We start from the raw sequence: 22,162 nt of genomic DNA on the forward strand, positions 1-22,162 counted from the left end.
GCCAGATTTCAGAAAAGCCTCTTCCAGAAAAAAAATTGGAAAATGCTGCAGTGTAGACCTATCCTCAGTGAGCATTATACTTAGGCCAAGTCTACACTGGCAAGTTGCTGAGCAATAACTCGGCTCCCAGCTTTGTAACTCTGCAGTAGCTGCATTCTAGGTAAACCATGTCAAGGAGAAGCATAAAGCTTGCTGTGTTTTGAATACAGCACTGTGGGGGGCAGTGTGGACACTTGAATTGTTTGTTTTATTGTGACAGACCTCCAGAAATGGCCCATAATCCCTCTGCTCTTTGGGACTCGTCTGTCTTCCCTGCAAGCATGCACATAACTCCTTTCAGAGCTCCCTTTCCAACAGCCTGCATTCTGTGCTGATTTGCTCTGGGACACAAAGCAAACCATTCAGATGAAATGCTCCTGCTATTGAGCACAGAGTCAGTCATTTGTTTGTGTAAGTGAAAGAGAGAGATTGCTATGCAGGAGGCTGGAAAAGGAGGCTGGGAGGAGGGCTAAGATGTAGGGTTCCCTATAAGGTGCATGCCTGTGCGGGCATGCACTAAGATTTTCATTCCTGCCCACCCCCTCATAAGAGCCGTGCAGCTGCAGCTCCTGGGGGCAGGGCTGCATGGCAGGTGACTGCCCACCCCAGGAGCAGCTGGGCATCCAGCACCCAGCCTGACTGGCAGCTGGGGCTGGAACTGGAGCCTAGGCCTTTTTACTGCTGCTGGGGCTGGGACCGTGGTACTAAAAATAGCACTGCAACCCCAGCTTGAGTCCTGGCACCCGGGGCGTGCTTCCTCATGTGCTAGGACTGGAGCTGGGCCAGGGTGCAGCTGCTCCTGAGCTGGGGCCACAGTACTAAAAATAGCACTGTGGCCCTGGCTCCAGCCCTAGCACACAGAGCGTCTGCCAATCACGATGCTCTGCCTAGCAGATACAGGTGTCAAGATGGCAGAAGATAAGAGAAGGAGCAGGGGGATAACTAAAGGGAAAATGGGGATGAGGAGAGGAAAGGGCTTGTGCTGAGGCGAGGTGGGGGGGGGGGAAGGAGAGGAGAAGAAAGGGGAAGGCACCATGGGTGAAGGCACCAAGGGGCAGGGTGAAGGAGAGACAAATGCCAAGGGGCCAAGAGGAGACAATGAGGGGAAAGGGCAGGAGGAGTGGGAGTGGGAAGGAATGGGAAAGTGTCAGTGGGGGTGCAAGACGAGAGGGGACAGGGTGATGCAGGGAGAGGAGAAGGGAGGGGCAATGGGGGCAAGAGGACAGAAGAGGAGAGGGGAAGAGAGAGCTTCAAAGGAGGGGTGAGCATGAGGAAGGTGGGGGTTGGGGCAAATCATGTGTGAGGGTGCTGAGGGGCTTGAGGAGAACTGAGGCAGAGTGGTGAGGGGGTGGGCACCAGGGAGGAAGAGGGTGGCACCAGGAGAGTACAGGGAATAAGAGAAGGTGCAGGTTCCAGAGGGATTGTGGGGGGGTGAAGCAGAAGGGCAGACATGTGGAGGGGAGGGACGGGAACCAGAGGGCAGAGAGGGGTAGAGGGAGGTGTTAGGAGAGGGGATGGAGAGGGGAACTAGAGGAGGGATGGGCACAAGGGGAAAGGCAGGTGCAGGGGTCAGAGAGGATGGGGAGGTGGGGCAAATCCCAGGAGGGGAGTGAGAAGGGCAGGAGTCAGGACAGCAGAGGAGGGTGAGAGGTGGGGTGCAGCATCAGGCACTAGGGGAGCAGATGGGGCAAGGGGAGAATGGGAGACATGGCAGCAGAGGGGAAAAGGAGAGATTTATAACTTGGGTGACATTGTGGCACACATCCGAACAAGCACACGTCCTCAATATTGGTGCACAAGACAAAACTCACTCCACTCCTGGATGGAAAACCTTAGAGGGAACACCGCTGAGATGTCAGGGTTTCCCTCTCCCCCTGCCTCAGGAGGGGTTGTTTCCTGCCACTGTCTGAACTTACAAGACAGCATGGTGATATCCTCCAAAACACGCTGTCTGCATACACACACACACTCATAGTCACCCTCTCCTCCTTTCCCCTGACTTCTGTTGAAAAGCAGCCAGTCAATGTAACAGGATAACCATGGAACAATGGGATTGGGAAACCTGCATCATGTAACGCTGACTGTACCATGTGGAATTGAAAACCCTTTCCAAAGATGCACAGTGGGATAGCTACAATGCACTGCTTTCTGTGGCACTGCAAGAGCTGCTAATGTGGACGTGCTCCACGGTCACAAAGAGCACAGTGTGGACACACAACAGCAGTTTTCCTGTAATACTCTGTGAAAAGCGCTGTAGTTACTAGTTACTAGTTACATGTGTCCATATAGACATGGCCTTAGCAAAGTGATTCTGTCAAATAACATATGTATTTTTAATCTGGTAAAGAAAAAGAAACTAACTAAATAGATATGAATATTTATTCTCCCAAATTAGAGTGAAAGGATTTTTTTTCAATTCCCAATCACCTCAGGTAGGTGTATATATATATATTTATTTTCTGTTAAAGACATCTTGTATTTCATTGGTTAGCAAGAGGACAAAGGTTATAGTAGCTTTCATTCATAGATCTCAAAGCTCTCTATTTAAAAAGATCTATGTGCAAGTAATAGTAATATAATCATTTAGTATGTGGATAAAATGAAGCACAGAGGTCAGTAACTTTTCCAAGCTCACTTAGCAGAACAGTAAAAGACCTCACAATAACTCTCAATGATACTAATCCCCCTTCTATAAGCCAATACCACTGTCAAGAATTACAGTAGAGGCAAGGGATAGACAGACCAAAAATTGCATGAGATCCTGATTTTGAATCCACCTTCCCTGACACATGCTGAAGTTCAGTGGGAAGGGGCCTCAAACCCTCTATTTGAAAGCAGGTTCATTCTCTAGTGGAGAGTTAATATTTTAGGTATTTTATTTTCATAGTAAGGTAAGTATCATAATTATACTGAAGTTTCCTTTTAGCCATGTAGATGTTACTATGGAATTTCTCCAGTGAAATGTCAGTGGTACTATTTCACTTTTATGGAACAATAGTGACATCTAGTGACCATCTTAGTTTTTAACTGTGCTGTATTTTATACATAAACAGAGCTGTTTTCACCTACTGCAAATCTGGTGTAGTTCCATTAACTTGAATGGAGCTGTGCAGACTTAAATCTGCTGAGAAGCTGACCCAGTATGTGTGCCAGAAAGTTGTCTAGCAACCCTATGGACTTCTGACTTGTGAGGACTGCAGACTTTGCCTCACGTTCTGATCTCCAGTCTCTTGACTCCAGCTTCATTCTCACCCTGACTCTTGTCTAGCCAGCTACTACACCTAATGTTTAGTCTCTGACCCTGGCCTGACTCTGGCTTGTCAATCCCAGGTCTAGAAATTACTCTGATCTCTGCTTGCTGACTACTGTCTCATGGCCATTCTGGGTTTGTGGACACCAGCACAGCTGCATGGGGTAGACCCAACCACCTCCACCCCAGTCTCTTATGGTTTGTCCAGACCCACTTTCAGTCCCTCCATGGAAGCCCCTTAGCAAGGATATGGCATTGGCATATTTTACCACAACCTGTTGTACCCTGTGGGGGACTGGATTCACAGGGGTGGGATGTGCAACCCCAAACTGAGAAACATGCTGCAATACCAACGGTTGCAACTCAAGTAGAAACTGTTCACTCAAGTGAACAGCTTGCACAGTCCCAGGGGGAAAAGGTCTGTGCTTCAGGCTCAGGTTGGACTTACAATAAGGTCTTGCAATAGGGGCTTGCAACTGTTACCTGAACGTTTTGTTGGGATCCACCAGAAGTTCAGTGGGTTCCTGAATCACTGCTGTCATCTTTTCCTACTCTGCCCTAGAAGATCACTTTTTAACTCTCCGAACAGGCGAAGATCTACCGCCCCGCCCCTTCCTTGAAGCCCCACCCTCTGTATTCTCCTCCTGTCCATCACTTGCTATCCCCAACCCTTACTTACACACTCTGATAAACAGTTTATTTTTAAATTATGCGATGTATAAAATTAAAATCACATCTTTATAGTTATGAAATAAATGGTCTGTTTTTTATTCATGCTATTTAAATCTAAAATGAAGCATTTATAATTATACATTTTGTGGGGACAGAGTTCTGCGGCTGGGGGCAGGGGAGAGGGAACAGGGTGCTGGGAGGGCAGAGGACAGGGTTCTGCAGCAGGGGACAGAGTGCCAGTGGGGACAGGTTTCTGCAGCTGGGGACAGGGTGCCAGTGGGGGCAGGAATAGGGACAGAGTTCTGTAGCTGGGAACAGAGGAGTGGGAACAGAATTCTGTGGCTGGGGACAGGTGAGTGGGGACAGAGTTTGGGGAGTGGGGACAGGGGGGTGGGGACAGCGTTCGGGGAGTGAGGAGGGGAGTGGGAACAGAGTTCTGTAGCTGGGGACAGGAGAGTGGGGACAGAATTCTGTGGCTGGGGATAGGAGAGTGGGGACAGAGTTCGGGGAGCGGGGACAGCGTTCTGTGGCTGGGGAGTGGGGTGCCAGTGGAGGCAGAGAGTCCCCTGTATCTGCCTCCTCCCAGGATTCCCCCCCCGAGGGAAACCAGCACGTGCCTGCCCCAGGGCCGACCCCCCTGGTGCAGGGAAGCTCCGCGTGCGCACACCTGCTTGGGGTCGACCCCATGCAGGGAAGTCCCGCGCGCGCCTGCTCCAGGGCCGACTGCACCACGCGCGCGCCTCCCCCGGGGCTGACTCACCCCTCCTGTGCAGTGCAGGGAGCCAATGCTCCCTCCCGCAGTACACCCAGCAGACCAGCTAGTGCTACTTCCGGAATCGCCGGAAGTGGCGCTAAGCTGCGGGACTTCTGTCCATCCCCGGGAAGCCTACACTACCTCCATTTTCACTTGCAGGGCCCAGCGACTAATAGGGGGCCTGGAGCTGAGAGTAGTGGTTGGGTTTGCTCCCACATTCCTTGGTGGTGGTGGGAAGAGAGCAACCTGGTTACAGCCCACTCCACTCCCCAAGCTCCCAGAATTTCAATAGAGGGCATTAAGATGGACTTCCAGAAGCTACAGGTTGTTCACAGTTGGGCAGTGCCCAGTATCTCTGCGAGCTGGGAGTTTTGCAAATTTTAACCAAAGTCTCATTCCAGGCTTCTCAGGGAAAGTAGCCACGATGACAAACTTCCCATGGAAGGCCATCAGATTTTTTTGGATGCCTGAAGCCCACCATGCAAACCACTTTTACAACTGTTTCCGATATAGTCCATCTGAACCTGTCTCAGACATTCATAGCGGAGCCTGATGCACCCAATGTTGGCATTAAGGCCATATTCGTTCATATTCGTACAGCTAATGCTGCATCCTTGTTTATACTGCTCCCAATAATTCATCCATGCTAAATGGAATTATGAAATATAGATGAAGAACTTCCTGTGATTAAATCAATGTTGGAAGAGTGGTGCCATCAGCTGATACAAGTCTTTTCTGACTATGCCAACCTCGATTATCCACATAAAGCTTGAACCTTCAACCAAAGACAGCTCCAGTAGTCATTGTTCTTTTCTTGGTTCGATTTCATGATTACCTATCGCCAAGGTGCCAGGAATGGGAAAGTTGATGCCTTATCTCAAAAGGGTGAATACTATCAAGAGAACAAGGAGACTAATCAGGAATACCTTTTCTCTTAAATACTCATTATTTCCGTAGTGTTACAATGCACCAGTACATGATTGATCTAATCCAATATGCTTTGTGGGGTGGTCTCTAAACCCAGGAGGTGGTGGACCAGCCTGAACAAATAAAAGCTGGAACCAAAATGCAATGATCCACATGGGACACAACCACATAACTCAATGGGTGCATATCTCCCATGACATTCCATTGGTGGGCTATTTTATCTGCCTTAAGACTTTTTGCATGGCTTTCTAATTGTTCTGGTGACTCCATATACAAGTTAAAGTGTGGGATTAGGTTAATTCTTGTGACCAGGGCGTGAACACCTATACACCCTACGCTATAAACTACACCCTACACATCCTTACCTATAATCTGGGCCTCAATTACTCTGGATTTCCAGGAATTCCTGACTCTGATGGCCACACAGTGATCTTGACCAATGTGGACTAAGTGACCAAAATGATTCATTTCATTCGCTTTGGACCTCTGCTCTCTGCTAAAGTAATGGCTAAACTGCTGGCAGTGTCTGTTAATCCACCTTCATGGGCTTCCATACTGTATAACCTTGGATCAAGGTCTGCAGTTTGTTTCACGCTTCTGGCATGTAATGTTTCAGTTACTAGATGTTTGTTATTCTGACCCCCTCGTTACTGACTTCTGCCTTATAGCCATCCTTGAAGTATGGTTGGCCCAGTTGTGACTACTGCCTATGCTTTGATTCCTTATAGTCATACGTGATTATGGCCACGTCACTCCTTGTTTATTGGCAATGAAACTGACCTGCCTTCACTGTTTCAGCCCAATGAGCCATTGGCTTGGGGGAACTTTGAGTTTGATAGTGTCATTGCCCATAGCCTCATTATTGCTGAAGTGTGGTACCCTATGTCACCCTTCCCATGTTGTCCAAATCAAATAAGATTGTTGCTATTGTGATGCTGTACAGCTCAAATCATTCCTTTCCATCTCAAGCTCTTTTCTTGAATATAAAGTATTTCCTCTTTTCTGGTCTCCCTGATTATGCTTCCTCTTTAGTTTGTCCAAAATTAGATGTGAAAATGAGCTGTCACCTACCACTCTTAATATGTTCTGTCCCGCTTCACTGGCTTTCTTTTGCTTTCTGTAACAAATTCAATCTCGTTTTAGGCGATGCGCAATTTACACTATAGCTACATTAGGAGCACTTTAATGGCCTAGGAATATCAGCATACTATACTGAGAAAGCACAGTAAATATGGTTACAGCTATTTGGACTAGTATAATAAAACCACCTCCTACAAGTCAAGCCATCTGCACCAGCAAAAACACAGATTTACCAATATAACTGACAATAGTGATGTCTGCCAGAATAACTACATGAGTCAGTGATCACACCTCTTCACGTCCCAATCAGCATATCTTTACTGGCAGAAATCTGTAGCGTAGACAGAGTGTTAGTTTTTGCATCTCTCACCATTTCCATTTACTTGATGCTCTTCTCTATCCTCCTCACTCTTCCACTCAACTCTTCATTCATCTTAAACCACAGTTCTGATAACCTCCCTCATTTCTTCTCCCCATATTCATCTGCTCATTTTCTTTTATGTGGCCCCTAAATATGGAACTCTTTTCTTGACTCTTTCTGCCATGTTTCTATTCTGTCAAGTCCCTCACATATGGTGAGAGCTCTAAATCTTATTTCCCCCTCCAAAGTAGTGAGGCTGAGAGGACTCATGAAACTCTTGATGTTATGTGCATTAATTCCTACTGTATTAATCGTGATCGTACTGTTATCACCCTCATTATCTCTCCCTGTTACCTCTCTTTACCCTCACTGCCTAGGAAGGAGTTATAGTGGAATGTAATCTGGAGAAAAAAGAAAAGCAAACATAATTCTGGGCTGTATTAGCAGGAATGTTGTGAGGAACGCATGAGAAGTAGTTCTTCCATTCTACTCTGAGTTAATAGGGTCTCAGCTGGAATGTTATGTCCAGTTCTGGGCAGCACATTTCAGGAAAGAGATGGACAACTTGGAGAAAGCCCAAAGGAGAGCAAAAAAATGATTAAAGGTCTAGAATACATGACCTGTAAGGCAAGATGGGGAGGAGGGGGCGGCAGAACCATGGGTTTGTTTAGTTTAGAGAAGACTAAGAAGGGACATTTTAACAGTTTTTAGGTATGTCAAAGGTTGTTAAAAGGAAGGTGAAAAATTGTTCTTGTTAACTTCTAAGGATAGAATGAGACTTAAATTGAAGGAAGGGATGATTAGCTTAGACATCAGGAAAAACTTCCTGTCAAGATTGTTAACACTGGAATAAATTACCTAAAGAGGTTGTGGAATCTCTATCCTTGGATGTTTTTAAGAAGAGGTTAGACAAACACCTGTCAGGAATGGTGTAGTTCAGTGGTCCCCAACGCCGGTGCCTGCCGACATTTGTGTGTGCCTGCCGACAACCTGGTTTGGCCCCGCCCCTGGCACGCGGTGCACTGGAGGCGCTGGCCACAGGCGCGCGCCGGCCCTGGGCCTACGGCACAAGGCGCTCAAGTGGCCCCGGCCCCGGGGCACATGCCAGCGCCGGGTGCAAGGGCATCCCCGCCCCTGGTGTGCCCCAGGATGCACGGACCCACCTCCGGGCACCCGACGCGTGAGTGGCCCCGCCCCAAGGCGCCCAGGAGCTTCTAAAGGTTGGGGACCACTGGTGTAGTTTTTATATAGTTCTGCTTTCAGTGCAGGGACTGAATTATATGATCTAGTAAGGGTCCAGTTTTGCACTTCGATGATTTTATGTATCTGTACCTGTGCTGACCCATTTCTTAATTTAGGTAATAAGCTTTTTCAGGGGAGTGATTCTCTTGCCCTTTTATAGCACTTATGATGTAAATAACAAGCTCCTGAGCCTAACTTAAATTTAAATCCAGTAATGAAGGTTTTATATATATATTGGGACTGCACATTCCAGTGGCATTCCCATTTTGTATAATGTTTGAAGTGATGATAGTGATTTTGTGATTTATTTTTTATTAAAGGAAGCTTTGTTTGCTACCACTGTCTGTGTGTGGTGGGAGGTGACTTTCGTGTGCTCCTCCGTGGGGCAGAGAAGCACAGGAGGTCTCTTCCCCCTCACCCCCCACTGCCCTGCCAGGGGCACGCAGTGCCCAGAGGGAACCAGCAGTTCCCTCTGGTTCCATGTGCCGCTGGTGTGGGGAGGAGATTTTCCTGATTGGCCTGGGGGCAGGGAAGCACGTGAGATCTCCCTGCTTGGGCACGTGATGTCTAGGAGGAACTGTCAACTATTTTGAACAGCTGGCAGTTCCGTCTGATGCCACATACCCCTGGTAGAGGGAGGAGACTTTGCATGCTCCCCCTGCCCCGGGTCTCAATTGGCCTGGGGGCGGCAGGGATGCAGCAGGGACATGGGCTGGATGAAATGGCTTGGTGGGCTGTATCTGGCCCGCTGGCCTTATCTTGCTCACCCATATATTACATCCTATTTCTCTCCAATGTGCTTTGGACACCACTCTAAAGATTATTTGAAGCCCTATAGTGCCTGATATAGCCAAGAACCCTAATTGTGAAAATTTTGTGTTCCTTTGTCTCCTTTTCTTTGCTCTGACTATCCATTTTTCTTGGAGATCACCCAAACACTTCTATATATGTTCCAGATAGAAGTTCCAGGTTTGTATTTATTTCCTTACTCTAATTATCCCAATTCTGTATCACAGCCATACTCCTGAAAAAATCTAGTCTCTTTTTTACTGTTTGGAGGCCTTAAAGTGCTCAACAATTTTCCCTTTGAAATTTTACCACAGCTCTTGTCTCGGTACCGTGTTCTACATTTTCTTTTTAAATCTCGGTGCTTTTTGCACACCGTATAGAAGCCTGCCAGTGCACCTTCAGAGTTCCCTCATATAATCCAATGCCCCATCAATAGTTCTTCTGCTCGCCTCCTGTTTAATACTTCATTAATATGCTCCTGTCCTGTAGATGTTGCTCAGTGTTTTCCTGAATCTGTTCGTTTGCTAAGGCTCCTAAAATGCTTGCAAACCTCCTTTTAGAGACTTTGAAATATTCCCACTTTCCACTAAAGTGTTCCCATGTTTGTTCTCATAGATACTGTTGCATTGCGTTTGTAGTGCGTAGAGGGCTCAGTCACAGATTAGGACCCTATTGGCTCCATTGTACAAACACAAAAGGAGACAGTCCATGCCTTCAGGAGTTTACAATCTAAAATATCATAATATACACAGAGGTACATTGTGCCCTTATATAAACTTCTGGCGGTCTGTTGTACCCTTCCTATCGAGAGACTTCTCCCACCTGTAGATTCCTCCATGAATACTTCAGCATCCTCTGTGCAACTTCTCCGATATTATGCACCAGCATATGCTTCTGCTGTCTCATTTGAGGGTTTATAGTCTCCTCTACATCAAGGTGTTGAAACAAAAGAGTAAAAAAACAAACATGGAGGTTTCTAAACCTTATAGAAGAGTAAAGAGATCCTACACAGCATGCGCTCTTCCTTTTCTTTGAAGGTATGTCTACACTACAGAGGGTTTTTTTTGGAAAAATGGCCTTTTTTCTGAAAAAACTTCAATTACATCTGCACTGCAATTGCATTCTTCCGAAAGAAAATCAAAAGAACGGAGGGCTTTTCCCCCCCAATATTGGTAATCTTCATTCTGTGAGGAAGAAGCCTTTTTCTGAAAGGCATGTGTGGATGGGGAAGAGGGAATTCTTTCGAAAGAAGAGGAAAAGGGAAGAAGACAGGTGCCCTAGTGGTCACTCCATCCATAGTAATCACAGATGAAAAGTGAGACAGCGTCCATTCAGTATGGACGCTATCTTTCAGTGCACTTTTGCAGTGTGGATGCTGTCTTTTGAAAGAAGTTTTTCCAGAAGATCTCTTCCAGAAAAGTTTCTTCTGAAAGAAGCCTGCAGTCTAGATATAGACTGAGCCAGGAAAACACCGTCTGCACCAGCTTCACACAGTTGGGCTTCAGCTAACATTCAGGACACATTTTAGAGATGGGAAGTGAGGCACAGAGGAGCTAAGTGACATGCTCAGTCACACAGGAAGTCTTTGTCAGAACAGGGACTTGATTTCACCCCTTGACTTTGACCAAATATGAGAAATGTCAGCCTCGGTATTTTTTTTAAAGTTTGTCATAAGCATCTGTGAATAGGATCTTATAACTGAAGTTAGTGTGTGTAAGAGCTGCTGTCTTGTGTTTTTAGTGTAACACTCTGATAAACAAAGTAGCCACCTAGTGGCAGTATAAAACTGCATTATGTTTAGAATAAAGCAAGTATTTTTCATTTCCACTCAAAGATGTACAATGTGCAATCTATTAGTTGTATTTTTTAGCGATTTAGCAGTTTACAATTATGTTGCAATACTCCTTTGTGCTTATTGTCTGGATTGTATAATGTGTTTATAGTACTTCAGAAGAATGTGTAAAGAAAATACTTTTCAAAACTGTATTTGAGGTTAAGTGTATTACTAAATGTCAGATATATTTCTACACACTTTCCTTCTCGCTCCTCTTTCTTAAACAAAATAAAAACCCCTATACTCTAAATAATTATGACATTTTCAAAATTTAAATATTATTTAATACAGATTAGCAAATTGTTACATATTCCTGCATTTTAGTGTAACCGCTATTGGTGGATTTGCTGTAGGTTAGTATAGGAGCCTCTACATCTTGAGCTATAAGACCAGCTGGCTGTCAGCTTAGGCTGTATAGCTCCCTTGTTTTTAATCTCTGGCTGTAAATGGTCTAAGTGCCACTGCATGGGACAGTGAACCATACTAGGTTTGTGGGTTACATTAGCACAGTTTATTTTTAGCTCCTCTGAGACCTTTTCCTTTCCCAGTAGTGTTTGTTTATGGAGAGATGTCAGTATTTGAGATGTACAAGTTTTGTTGGAGCTGTATAGTGGAAGCTATGGCATGTGCTCTGGTGTAAATATGCATCATACTTTACCTCATCGCTTGTACTACTGAAGACTAGTTATACTTTAAACTGGGATAGTCGAGAGGAAAACTGGTCTGGATTAATTTAATCTGAGATGGTCCTCCTTTTTATCCACAGATTTTCAGGAAGAAGCTGCTAACCAACACTGTTGCTCTGGACTGACTCATTTCCCCAGATTCATTAACCCTGCAAAAGGAAGCCAAGGCCTGATGTACATTTTATAGGTTGTACCTCCCTTAACTGGGACGCCCTGGTCCGGCAACATCTGTGGTCAGGCACTGAGCATGGATGTTCCTGGACCACAGAGCCCAGGAACAGGGAGGTCTGGGGGCAGGACAGGAGTGCCGTAGGGGGCACCTGCAACTCAGAGCCCAGTTTGTGTGTGTGGGGAAGGAGGGCAATGGGTGGCACAGTGGGGAGCTCTGGCCCCACCCCCAGCAGCAGCCAGGGAGCTCTGGTTTTGGCTGTGTAGCTCTGGCCTCAGCCATGGACTTTTCATATTAGCGAACAGAGGATGGGAAAGGGCTGGCATAGGTGCTGAAAGTGGGGTGGCTTCTGCTGCCCTGCCTTGAAGTGGTTTCCATCACACACATACAAGGTTTCAAGTGTGGTTCTTCTGCTCTGTGGCGCTGTGCACATTGCTCCAGTCTCCCTGGGGGCGGGGTAGTCGGGCTATGTTGGGGTTAAGGGGTATTAGGGAGGGGTAGTAAGTCGCTTGTCCCTGAAAGGAAGGGAAGAGCTGGTAGGAGGAAGGGGGAGTGTGTGGGTGGAGGAGGTGGCCGTGGTTGGGGCTCGTCCCCGGGGGTGAGAAAGGAGGGCAGGCTGTGGCAGCAGGGTGGGTCACTCACTTGTGCGGGTGGCGAGGGCTGTTGCGATCCTGCTCCTGCCCTGGGTTCGGGCAGCGAGTGTGGGGCGCCCGGGCGGCACAGTGACTGCCCCGGGGGAGCCGCGCCCTGGACTCTAGGAGCCGCCGCGGCCCCGCTCCCTGCAGCCGCTGCGGAATCCCGCTCCCTGCCAGCTGCGGCCATCCATCCATCCGGCGGGTGGAGCAGCCGCGGCTCCGGAGGCGCCCGACCCCCAGCCCCCCTTTCTCCTCCCGCTCAGCCGCCCGGCCCGCTCTCCCCACGGGGGATGGCGGGTCACAATGAGAAATGACAGAGGGGCGCAGCTTGCAGCCGCGTCCACGCTGGAGCCGCCAGGCGGGCCAGGGACCCTGCGGAGCTGCTGGGAGCCCGGGCGCCGCCCTTCCCTGCGCCTTTCATGCTCGTGGCGAGCGGGCTGCGGCGCCCCTGCCACCCGCCCGTGATTTCCGACCCGCCGCGGTGTGCCGGGGAGCCCGAGCTGGTTGTCATAGGGTAAGGCTGGAAACGCTCCTCAGGCCTCTGGCGCGTCCCTCCCTGCAGCCTCCGCGCGCGTGCAGGCTGCGGGCAGCAAAACCGCCCTGTGCCGGGCCGGGTTACACGTGCGTGTGTGTGTTTAGGGGGGTTGTGGACACATGTATGCAAATATGGATAGTGTGGGTATCCATATAGAGCTCTCGGATGGCTAGGCTACGTGGATAGTGTACTAAACACATGGGGGGGGGGGTAATCAGGAAGAAGTAGTGGTGTACATTTGGCATGATTTTATAAATGACAAGAAGTCGTCTCAAAGGATCACCGATAAAATCTTTGAACTGAACCATCATGTGTTATACTATGCTGTATTTTCTGAGGAAGAAACTGTTTTACAGTGCCCGTTTTGTTTTGTTGTTATTACTGGGTAAATGCAGGCTCTCTTAGTGCCAGGAAAACAACTAGCACAGACCTCTGGGAGAGAGCCAGAGAAATCTATTACATTAAAATTCTGTGTGGCTAGAATCTGTTTACACGTTATCATTTCATGATTTCCATTTCAGTGTCTCAGCACCTCAGAATCTCTCCTTTTGAAAAGTATGAGATTCCTTTGTTAGCATTCAGGAGGCACCAAGATGAATACCTCGCCATTGTAGACTGACTCTTGTCCAGCTGGGGCCTTGGGCCTTTTCAGTCATAGGTAGACCTGTGAGGTGTGACTTTCACATCTGGAAAGAAAAAAGGAAACATTTCTGTGGCCAGTGGATTAAATAATAGTGTCTGCTTAAAAACTGTTCAGAGGGTTGGAAGTTTTGGGTTCTCATGAGAGATGAATTAGAAAGTGGAGTGCAACTGAGGCAAAGGTGCGTGACAGAGGAGTGCATGTACATCTTGTGTACATGTATGTAATTATAATTTGTTGTCTGAGTAGTGACTTAATGCTGCATTTGACCGTTGTTCTTTAGTAGTAAACAAATATGCCCAACTGAAATCAGTGAGTGGAAGGCCCACATTTGGAACAAGGATAGAATACAGCTCAAAGTGACTGTTCTAATTTAAGTCTTTAACTGATCCTGTCATTGTTCTTAGAACTCTTTTCATAACTATTTATGAGCTTCATGCATTGCACCAAATCCCAGCCAGCATTAAGATAAATTGGAGAATAGTATGGCTGATCATGCAATCTCTATATGGATAACACATACATTAAGAACTAGTCATCTCAGAAAAGGTTTCCAGATTGAGCCTATATAATGTGTTTACAAATGTGCATATTATTCCTAAAGAGATTTGCTGAGGAGGAAAAAAAACCCAGAAGATTATTTCTCTAAAGAAAACTATATTGTAGTATTACATGAAGCTTATTACATGAAGTGTTAGAGTTAGGAGCTTGGGGAATAATGTAAGTTGGACAGCACATGAAAACTTCACAGCAAATCCTAATAAATATCAGAGTTTAGTAATTTGTACACATTTATTTGGCTCATTTATTTTTATCTAAGAAATTTGCCTAAGAAGCAGCTGTCTCAAAATAGAACACAGTGCTTCCATCAAGCTACCATTCAAATAGTTCTTTGAAACTTCTATTCTGGGTCTATGCAAAATATTTTACATATGCACATATTCTGATATTTATCTATCATCTCAGATTTCCTAATGAAAGTGTCAAGTTGACTGACTAAGACTCTTTGAAAAGGTCCACTTAGTAGCATATTTGTATATTTCTTGCAGACTTTACAGACAGTGAAACTAGCTCCATGTTAATGATTGAACAGTGTTTATTTAACTTAGTACTGTCTGAATAATTATTGTTTTGTGCTTTTGAAGTACCTCTGGTGCAGTGAGGAAATAGTGCTTAAGTGTTTTTTGTGTGGTTTCTGAACTGCAAAATACAAGGTTAAAGAACTGCTTGAAGAATAAAATGTAGATTTCTGTAAAGATTAACAGCAATCAAAATAAGCCTTTAATTACATTAAAAGTACATTCACATCTTTTCCTCAGAAAAGCTCTTGTAACTTGACTTACTATATCTTAAAATTGTTTGAGCAAACATTTTTGTTAATGAACACTTCTAAGAATTTGGAGGTAGAAATTTAAATTGTTGCTCTGAGTTCATAAGCCAGGTACTTTTCAGCAAGTGCTCCTATCTAGTGGGGAGAAATGCCTTATGCTCCTCCAGTCATAACAGTTGTTGGTCCAAATCGTGCAAATAAGTTGTTTGAGTCTGTAAAGAACAATAGGTTGCAGGAAGATGGAAATTAATAGTCTTTTTTTCCTATACATGTACTAACTGCAAAGCTCAGTTAATTTCTTCTTTTCATTGTTATCCTTGCACTCAGTCTTTGCAGTCCTTTAAATGAGTATCCTTTAAATCTTCTATTGACTCTGATGATTGTATGCAAAAGGTTTGTAGGATTTCTGAGGCAGGAACCTTCTTATTTGTCAGTTTGGGAGCACATTCATTCTATCTTATAGCACTGTACTTACAGGTTGGACCTCTCTCGTCCAGCACACTTGGGACTTTATTCTGAATGGAGAAATTTGCCAGACCAGGGGAGGTCCCTTGCCATTAGCTCCCCAGCCCACTGCTGGCTCCATTTCTGACCCCAGCTGGCCCCACTGCCTCCAGCCGGCTGTGCTGCCAGCTCTGGCCGGACTCACTGTACACCAGACCCCCTACCACCAGGCTCCCAGCTGTGCTGCTGGACCTCCCATGCAATGGGTCTCTTGGGCATACCACCAGACCGCACTCCTGCCATGGGGCTCCTGGCCGTGCCTCCAGATCCTTCCCTGTCTTGGGGCTTTCTAGTCTAGGAACATCAGTGGACCTGCTGGACCAGAGTCCCAATTTAGGAAGGTACAATTTGGACTACTCTCACAATAAGTGCATATCCTTGAGTGTTGTATAGAAATCCAGAACTCTCTTCTTTTAGTTGAGGCTGGAATTTACAGTATCAATTGCTAATCAATTGTGAAAATCATTTGCTCCAAATCTTTTAAATCTGATCTGCTCTTGTCATTTGGCAACACTGTATTCTGTTGTGTCAGTAGGTTAGTTTCTACCCATTTTTTTGAGTGTAAGACATGAGTAAGATTATGTATAGGCTAAAGAAGTAATATTGGTTTTTTGTGATGTTTTCAGGAGGGGTCTGTCCAAAGGATCTACAGATGATTGTTTCCCAAGGAAGAGAGGAGATCTTCCAGCAAGTTTTATGAAAAACGTACAGGATGCCATTGACAATTTTACTTGGTATGCAATTACATTAACTTCTGAAATAGCGCTTACTAATAATAGAACAGTGGGCTAAGTATGTTGTTATGAGGTAATCCATTATAGCTAAATATTACAATGTGTCTACAGCAAATTGGGATAATTGACAGATTGCCTAATTATTCCAGAAAAAATGGCTACATTTAATAGTATGCTTTTACACAAGTGTAATACAGTTTCTTTTCACTAAAGTATATTCCCTAACATAATTAAGAATTTCATCAATCATTTTTGGTAAGCTTTTCCTATAGGAATAATAGCTCAAGAAACATAATTTGTTATTACAGGTGATTATTTTCAGATTTCCTCTTGGATTTCATTGGTCATTTCTAGATCATTTTTATGGATGACAGATGTTAAGTGAGGACTTAAATTTTCCAAATAAATATTATGTATGTCATGCAAGAGAAGCAGCAGTTTAGCTAGCTTAGATAGCAAGTAAATTAACCTTTTTATGTATTAGTCTGCTTAACTTAAAGTTTGTCTTCTCTGAATTTCAGCCTGATAACATTTGTCCTTTGTCTGCATTTTCTTTATTTAATACGTTGTACAACCACGATTCTTTGCTTCTCAAAATTTCTCCTTTCCCACTCGAGCCACATTTGCTGAGTTACAAAAAAGAAAAATGTGGGATTTTTATTAAACTATCATTATTGTATCTAAAAACATTTAATCTAGAAAAAGAAACACACTGTACTGCATAGAATACAGATAATCCTAATTTACATAAATTCTCATTTATCAGAGCTCCTGTAAATATCATTATGCTACTGGACTCTGGTGTTCTACAGTCTCAGAGCAAAATGAAGAAGCACAAGCCACCATGGCAAGACCAGGGTCAAACTTCAGAGTTCAGTGAAGAGAAATCTATCTGCTTTTGTGGATCATCTAACTTTAAAAAGGCCTCACTTCAGCTATCTACCATTGCCTAGAAGTTGTCTGGTCTACAGAGATGACTGTATCTTCGCTGCACTTCAGTATTGGAGTACAGCCATTTAAAAGTCTTTCGAAAAACTAAAAACCTATAACTGAAAGTTTGGAATGGGTCCACTCTCTGTATTAAGGATGTTAAGGAATGGGTATTTTGCTAACCGTGTAGTTGATACAACTACACGATTAGACGATAAGGGGAGGCTCTCTCCGGGACTGCTGCATCTCGGCATTTTAAATGTACAGTGAAAGCTTTGTTATCTGGCACTCTGTTAACCAGAAAACTTTGTTAACTGGCATTGCCCCTAGCCAAAATACTATCACATCTTCAGGCGCACAGGCCTGGCTTGGTTTACCATGATTGGCTTAACATTATTTAAGAAGCACTAACCATCTTTAACTCAAAATAGAAATGTGAGACCAATTGCCTCACACGACAAAACTACCAATATTAAAAACTTGAGTTTTACTATTATTGTCCATTGGTTTTTCCTAGGTCGATGGGACCCTCAGATAACTGAAACACCCTAATCCCCAAGCATGCCGGATAACACAGGTTTTACTGAAGTAAGAGCCCAAAGGCTCTTTTATCTAATTTATTGAAGAATAGCCCAGTGTCTGACTCTGTAACGAAGGCTCTTACTGCATTTAGAATTCAGAGGTGCAGCATCCCAGACCCGCATGAGCCAGGACTGCTCATTTCCGGCTTGCGCAGGGACCAGTAGCCCCTGTTCGTTGTGGTGTGGCTGGCCTTGGGCAGGGGCTGCTGCTGGAGCAGCCAAACTTGGGGCCAGCTCCAGCTGCTGCAAACAGGGGATGTTTCTCAGCAGCAAACCCTATCTGTGGGGGGAGGAGAAAGGGTAGAGGAGAGACCCAGCTTCCCACTGGGACCCCCGCAGACAGAGGTTGCTGCCAGAACAGTCTTTCCCTTCCCTGCTGGCTCTGATAGAGCATAAAATATAATATGTAACAATAACTATAACAAGGGAAAACTAATTGAAATAATGCAAATTGAGCCCATCAGTTTCTAATAGCTTTCAAAGGGTTTGCTTCTTTATGACTTGTACAGTTTTGTCTTCACTGACTTTAAATATGCAGGAAGACAAATTATGAGTCAACAGTGTGATGCTGTTGCAAAAAAAGCAAATATGATTCTAGGTTGTATCAACAGGTGTGTTGTAAGCAAAACTTGTGAAGTCATTCTGCCGCTCTACTCTGCACTAGTTAGGCCTCAGCTGGAGTACTGTGTCCAGTTCTGGGCGCCACATTTCAAGAAAGATGTGGAGAAACTGGAAAGGGTACAGAGAAGAGCGACAAGAATGATTAAAGGTTTAGAGAACATGACCTATGAAGCCAGGCTTTATGAACTGGGCTTGTTTAGTTTGGAAAAAAGAAGATTAAGGGGGGACATGATAGCGGTTTTCAAATATCTAAAAGGGTGTCACAAGGAGGAAGGGAGAAAATTTGTTCCTCTTGGTTTCTGACGACAGGACAAGGAGTAATGGGCTTAAAGTGCAGCAGGGGAGATTTAGATTGGACATTAGGAAAAAATTCCTAATTGTCAGGGGGGTCAAATATTGGAATAAATTGCCAAGGGAGGTGGTGGAATCTCCCTCTCTGGAGATATTTAAGATCAGGTTAGATAGACATCTGTCAGGGATGGTGTAAACAGAGCTTGGTCCTGCCTTGAGGGCGGGGGGCTGGACTCGATGACCTCTTGAGGTCCCTTCCAGTCCTATTATTCTATGATTCTATGATTCTTTCACTAAGTTCCACATAGTGAGTATGTAAGCATGTGTATGGACGCACGTATAAAGTAAATGACTATACCCATGTTCTGGGTGTCCTGGTAATAATTAAAATGATAATAACTCAGCAGTGTAATGCAATAGAGAATATTCCCATCCTACTCTGCCTAGGAGCCCACATCCATATTATTACTCTTATGTAACAGATGGATTTCATAGCATATTCGGAAAGTCACATATCATACAAAGGCATATATCATTAGCAGGGCTTGCTGAACCATGGAAAGCCCTGCTCACCAGCCGCGCTGTTTGGCGATCTGCACATGCGCAGATTGTTCTGCACATGTGCAAATCACCAGAACCCAGCTCTTCCGGGTTGCAATCTACTTGTCACAGGCGAGTAAATTGCATTATTTGTCGAACCCTGATCATTAGCATAGACATGCTATGAATACGTGTAATGTTATTTTTAGTAGGTTTGTGTGAATTGCATTTTTTTCTTCTTTTGTTTGTTTTTACAGTGAAACTGTTTCGTCACGGTCTTCTAGCAGTCCTATAACAACAACAGACTTGAATAATTCTTGGTCTGGAATACAAAGCTATACTACTGGCTTTTCTACGGAAAGAAGCTCAATTTACTCTTGGAGGGATGAGGTATAGCAGACATTTTTACTAATAATATTTTATCTAATTTATTGAAGAATAGCCCAATGTCTGTGACTCTGTAACACTGAAATGCTGGCTGTTCCCTCTGGGCAGCGCTGTTGTCTCCCTGGCTGTTCCCTCTGGGCGGTGCTGTTGTCTCCCTGGCTGTTCCCTCTGGGCGGTGCTGTTGCCCGAGTCACGTCCTCCCGCCGTGGAGCTCGGCTGACTTCTGCGCGGCTCAGTTGGTCGCTGCAGAGGAGCAAGTGGTGCAAGCAACCGTTTGGGCTTCATGCTCCCCATGCAGCACGGGGAGCGCGGAGCCCAAATGGCTGTTTGGGCTTCGCGGTTCCCCGAGTGAGAGGCAGGAGGGGGAGGAGAAGAGAAAGAGAGAGACTGAGAGAGGGACAGGAGGCGGAGGAGAGCTGAGAGAGAGAGAGGGTGAGGCAGGAGGAGGAGGAGAGAGAGAGAGAGAGACGGAGCGAGAGACCGGAGGCTCAGGAGAGAAGACCGACGTGGAGAAGAGACCTGAAAATCCCGTCTTATGATGGGCAAATTGGCCAGTTTATTGAAGAAAGATTAAACTATTTTACAGAATACTAAGTATTTGAATAGATGACAGCACATGACACAATTGAAAAGTTACTTTTTCTAGTGCAGGACAGCAGCTATAGCAATAAAGAAAACCAAATTAGTAATTAGGTCATTGTTTAACTCAATTATATTTAGAGTGACTGACAATATTTAAAAAATGTAAAATGTTGTACATTAGATATACTTTTAATTTTAATAAGGTTTTAGATATATTCACTAAAAACAGTCTTATAATTTGTAGGAATTTGATAAAGCTAATACGCAAAGAGTGCATCGGTTATTTTGGGATGTGGATGAAATGTTGTTTGAAGGAAAAGTTAGTTCTCAAATCCAGAGTCTGCAGGTAGAATGTAAAGAGTGGACCAAACGATCTCTCCATCTGAGGTAAGGGAATTTCTTGCTAGAATTAATTCTAACCTATCAGAATTCTGTTTGATTAATTTATGTTTTAGGTATGCCAGTTTGAGCTGTTCTTATTGGATTATATTTATAGTACTATTTCAGAATTGTGTTCAAATTCAACTGTAGCTCAGTGGTAAAACTGTGTGTTAATTCTTCGTCATGCATGGACTCTCAATGCTCTACCGGCTCATGATATTCATTCAGGGCGGGCCTGAGGTATTCTGGCGTCCCGGGCACGGGTGCGTGGCGCCACCCCCGGGTACACGGCGCATGCACGGGCCCGCGCGTGGGAAGCGGGCTTGCCCCCCTAGGGTGCGCAGGCCCACCCCCGGGGCGCACAGCGCATGCGCGGCCCAGCTACGGCCACTGACGCGCAGCCCTGGGCCCACCCCTGCGGTGCACGGTGCAAACGTGGCCCAGTCCGGCCTGGCTGTTGCTGCTGGCTCACGCGCCGGGCCGCATAGGGCCCCATGGCTGTGGGGGGAAAGGTGTTGCTGGCTGTCATCACGGGGATGCAGGCAGGCCGGCGCTGCGGGAGCCGGGCGCGTGGAGCTTGATGGCAGCTGTAAGGGATGCTGCGTGCCCCTTACAGCTGCCATCAGGCGCCCCCCATTAGTTGGCGCTCTGGGCAGCTGCCCGGCTTGCGCATGCCTCCGTCCGGCCCTGTATTCATCCTAAGTAATGTAATCATCACAAAAGATTTTATTTTAGTGCAATATCATAAGAATGTGTGCAAATTAATATGGTAAAGAAACATACTTGTCTGAGTACTAACTTTTAATATGTATAGAACACACCTAATAGAACACTGAAAACTATATTTATGAAAACTAACCTTACTGGAAAGACATAGCAAAAACCAGTCTGCCCTGAAATCTGTACAAAGACTATTTTGTCCCATTGAATGCTGTCCTTTTTAGGAGAAGAGAGAAAAGAGTATGTATCCCCTGCAGGGCCATGATAAAGACACTCTCCTGGGTTATATAAACCAATATGAACTGAAGTAAAATGTTAGTAAAGCAACAAGTAATTATATAAATGGAGAGAGATGTACTTAGAAATTGTCCTTGCTGCTTTCATGATAGTGCTAGGTGCCTGGGAAACACAGGGACTGCTCTTTCCATTCACACAGAGCATAGAAATCTACTTAGTGAGGTCAAGGAGGAAACATGGCCTGGAGTAGGGAGGGGGACTGTCACATAACACCATTATAATGTGCTGCTTTGTGGGAGCACATGTGCACACTCTTACTGTTATATGGTAGAGCCACAGCATTCTAACAGGAGTGTGTGTGCATAGCTGTACAGTCTAGCCCTTAATCTTTAAAAGAATTTTAGTTTTAAGTTACCACAAAGGGCACGGCCAGTTGATTGCAAGGTGTTCCCAGCTCCTCTTTGTTCCTCCCCACTCTCAGTGAGGAACCTGTGCTGTCGCTACAGTCTCCCACAAAAATTCAGCTAGCTCAGGCTTCCTGTGGGATCTGGCACAGAGCCGGATCTGGCACGGACTCCCCCCTGCCCATGCTGCAGGAAAGAAGGCAGCATAGAAAAGGAAGGGAAGACAAAAAATGCTCCTCCTCTGCCCACAACAGCACAAGTACTTTCTTGTCTTCCCTTCCTTCCCTGTGCTCCGGTAAAGATGGCG

At 45.4% G+C, this 22,162-nt stretch overlaps 1 protein-coding gene and 1 long non-coding RNA gene across 4 annotated transcripts in view; one reads left to right on the forward strand and one right to left on the reverse strand.

Annotated features, from left to right (window-relative positions):
- Positions 1 to 22,162, forward strand: part of FAM149A (family with sequence similarity 149 member A) — a 74,927-nt gene that overhangs the window by 24,101 nt on the left and 28,664 nt on the right. Inside the window, exons 1-4 of one of the 2 annotated variants that reach the window (XM_006128457.4) lie at positions 12,521 to 12,952; positions 16,074 to 16,181; positions 19,402 to 19,534; positions 20,358 to 20,500. In XM_006128457.4, the coding sequence (XP_006128519.3) occupies positions 12,858 to 12,952; positions 16,074 to 16,181; positions 19,402 to 19,534; positions 20,358 to 20,500 (479 nt within the window). In that variant the 5' untranslated portion in view covers positions 12,521 to 12,857. Of the gene's footprint in view, positions 1 to 12,520; positions 12,953 to 16,073; positions 16,182 to 19,401; positions 19,535 to 20,357; positions 20,501 to 22,162 lie in introns of those variants that run through there. The other variant, XM_006128458.4, reaches the window with a different exon arrangement.
- Positions 5,474 to 12,545, reverse strand: LOC142829639 (uncharacterized). Of its 2 annotated transcripts, XR_012904276.1 has the most exons (4): positions 12,446 to 12,545; positions 11,607 to 11,783; positions 6,714 to 6,759; positions 5,474 to 5,607 (listed from the first exon to the last, which is right to left on the reverse strand). It is a non-coding gene; the product is annotated as an uncharacterized LOC142829639 (long non-coding RNA). The 2 variants fall into 2 exon arrangements; XR_012904277.1 differs by lacking the exons at positions 5,474 to 5,607; positions 6,714 to 6,759 and adding an exon at positions 9,767 to 10,040.

This window comes from Pelodiscus sinensis, chromosome 5 (genome assembly GCF_049634645.1).
Source record: "Pelodiscus sinensis isolate JC-2024 chromosome 5, ASM4963464v1, whole genome shotgun sequence".
Taxonomy (NCBI): domain Eukaryota; kingdom Metazoa; phylum Chordata; order Testudines; family Trionychidae; genus Pelodiscus; species Pelodiscus sinensis.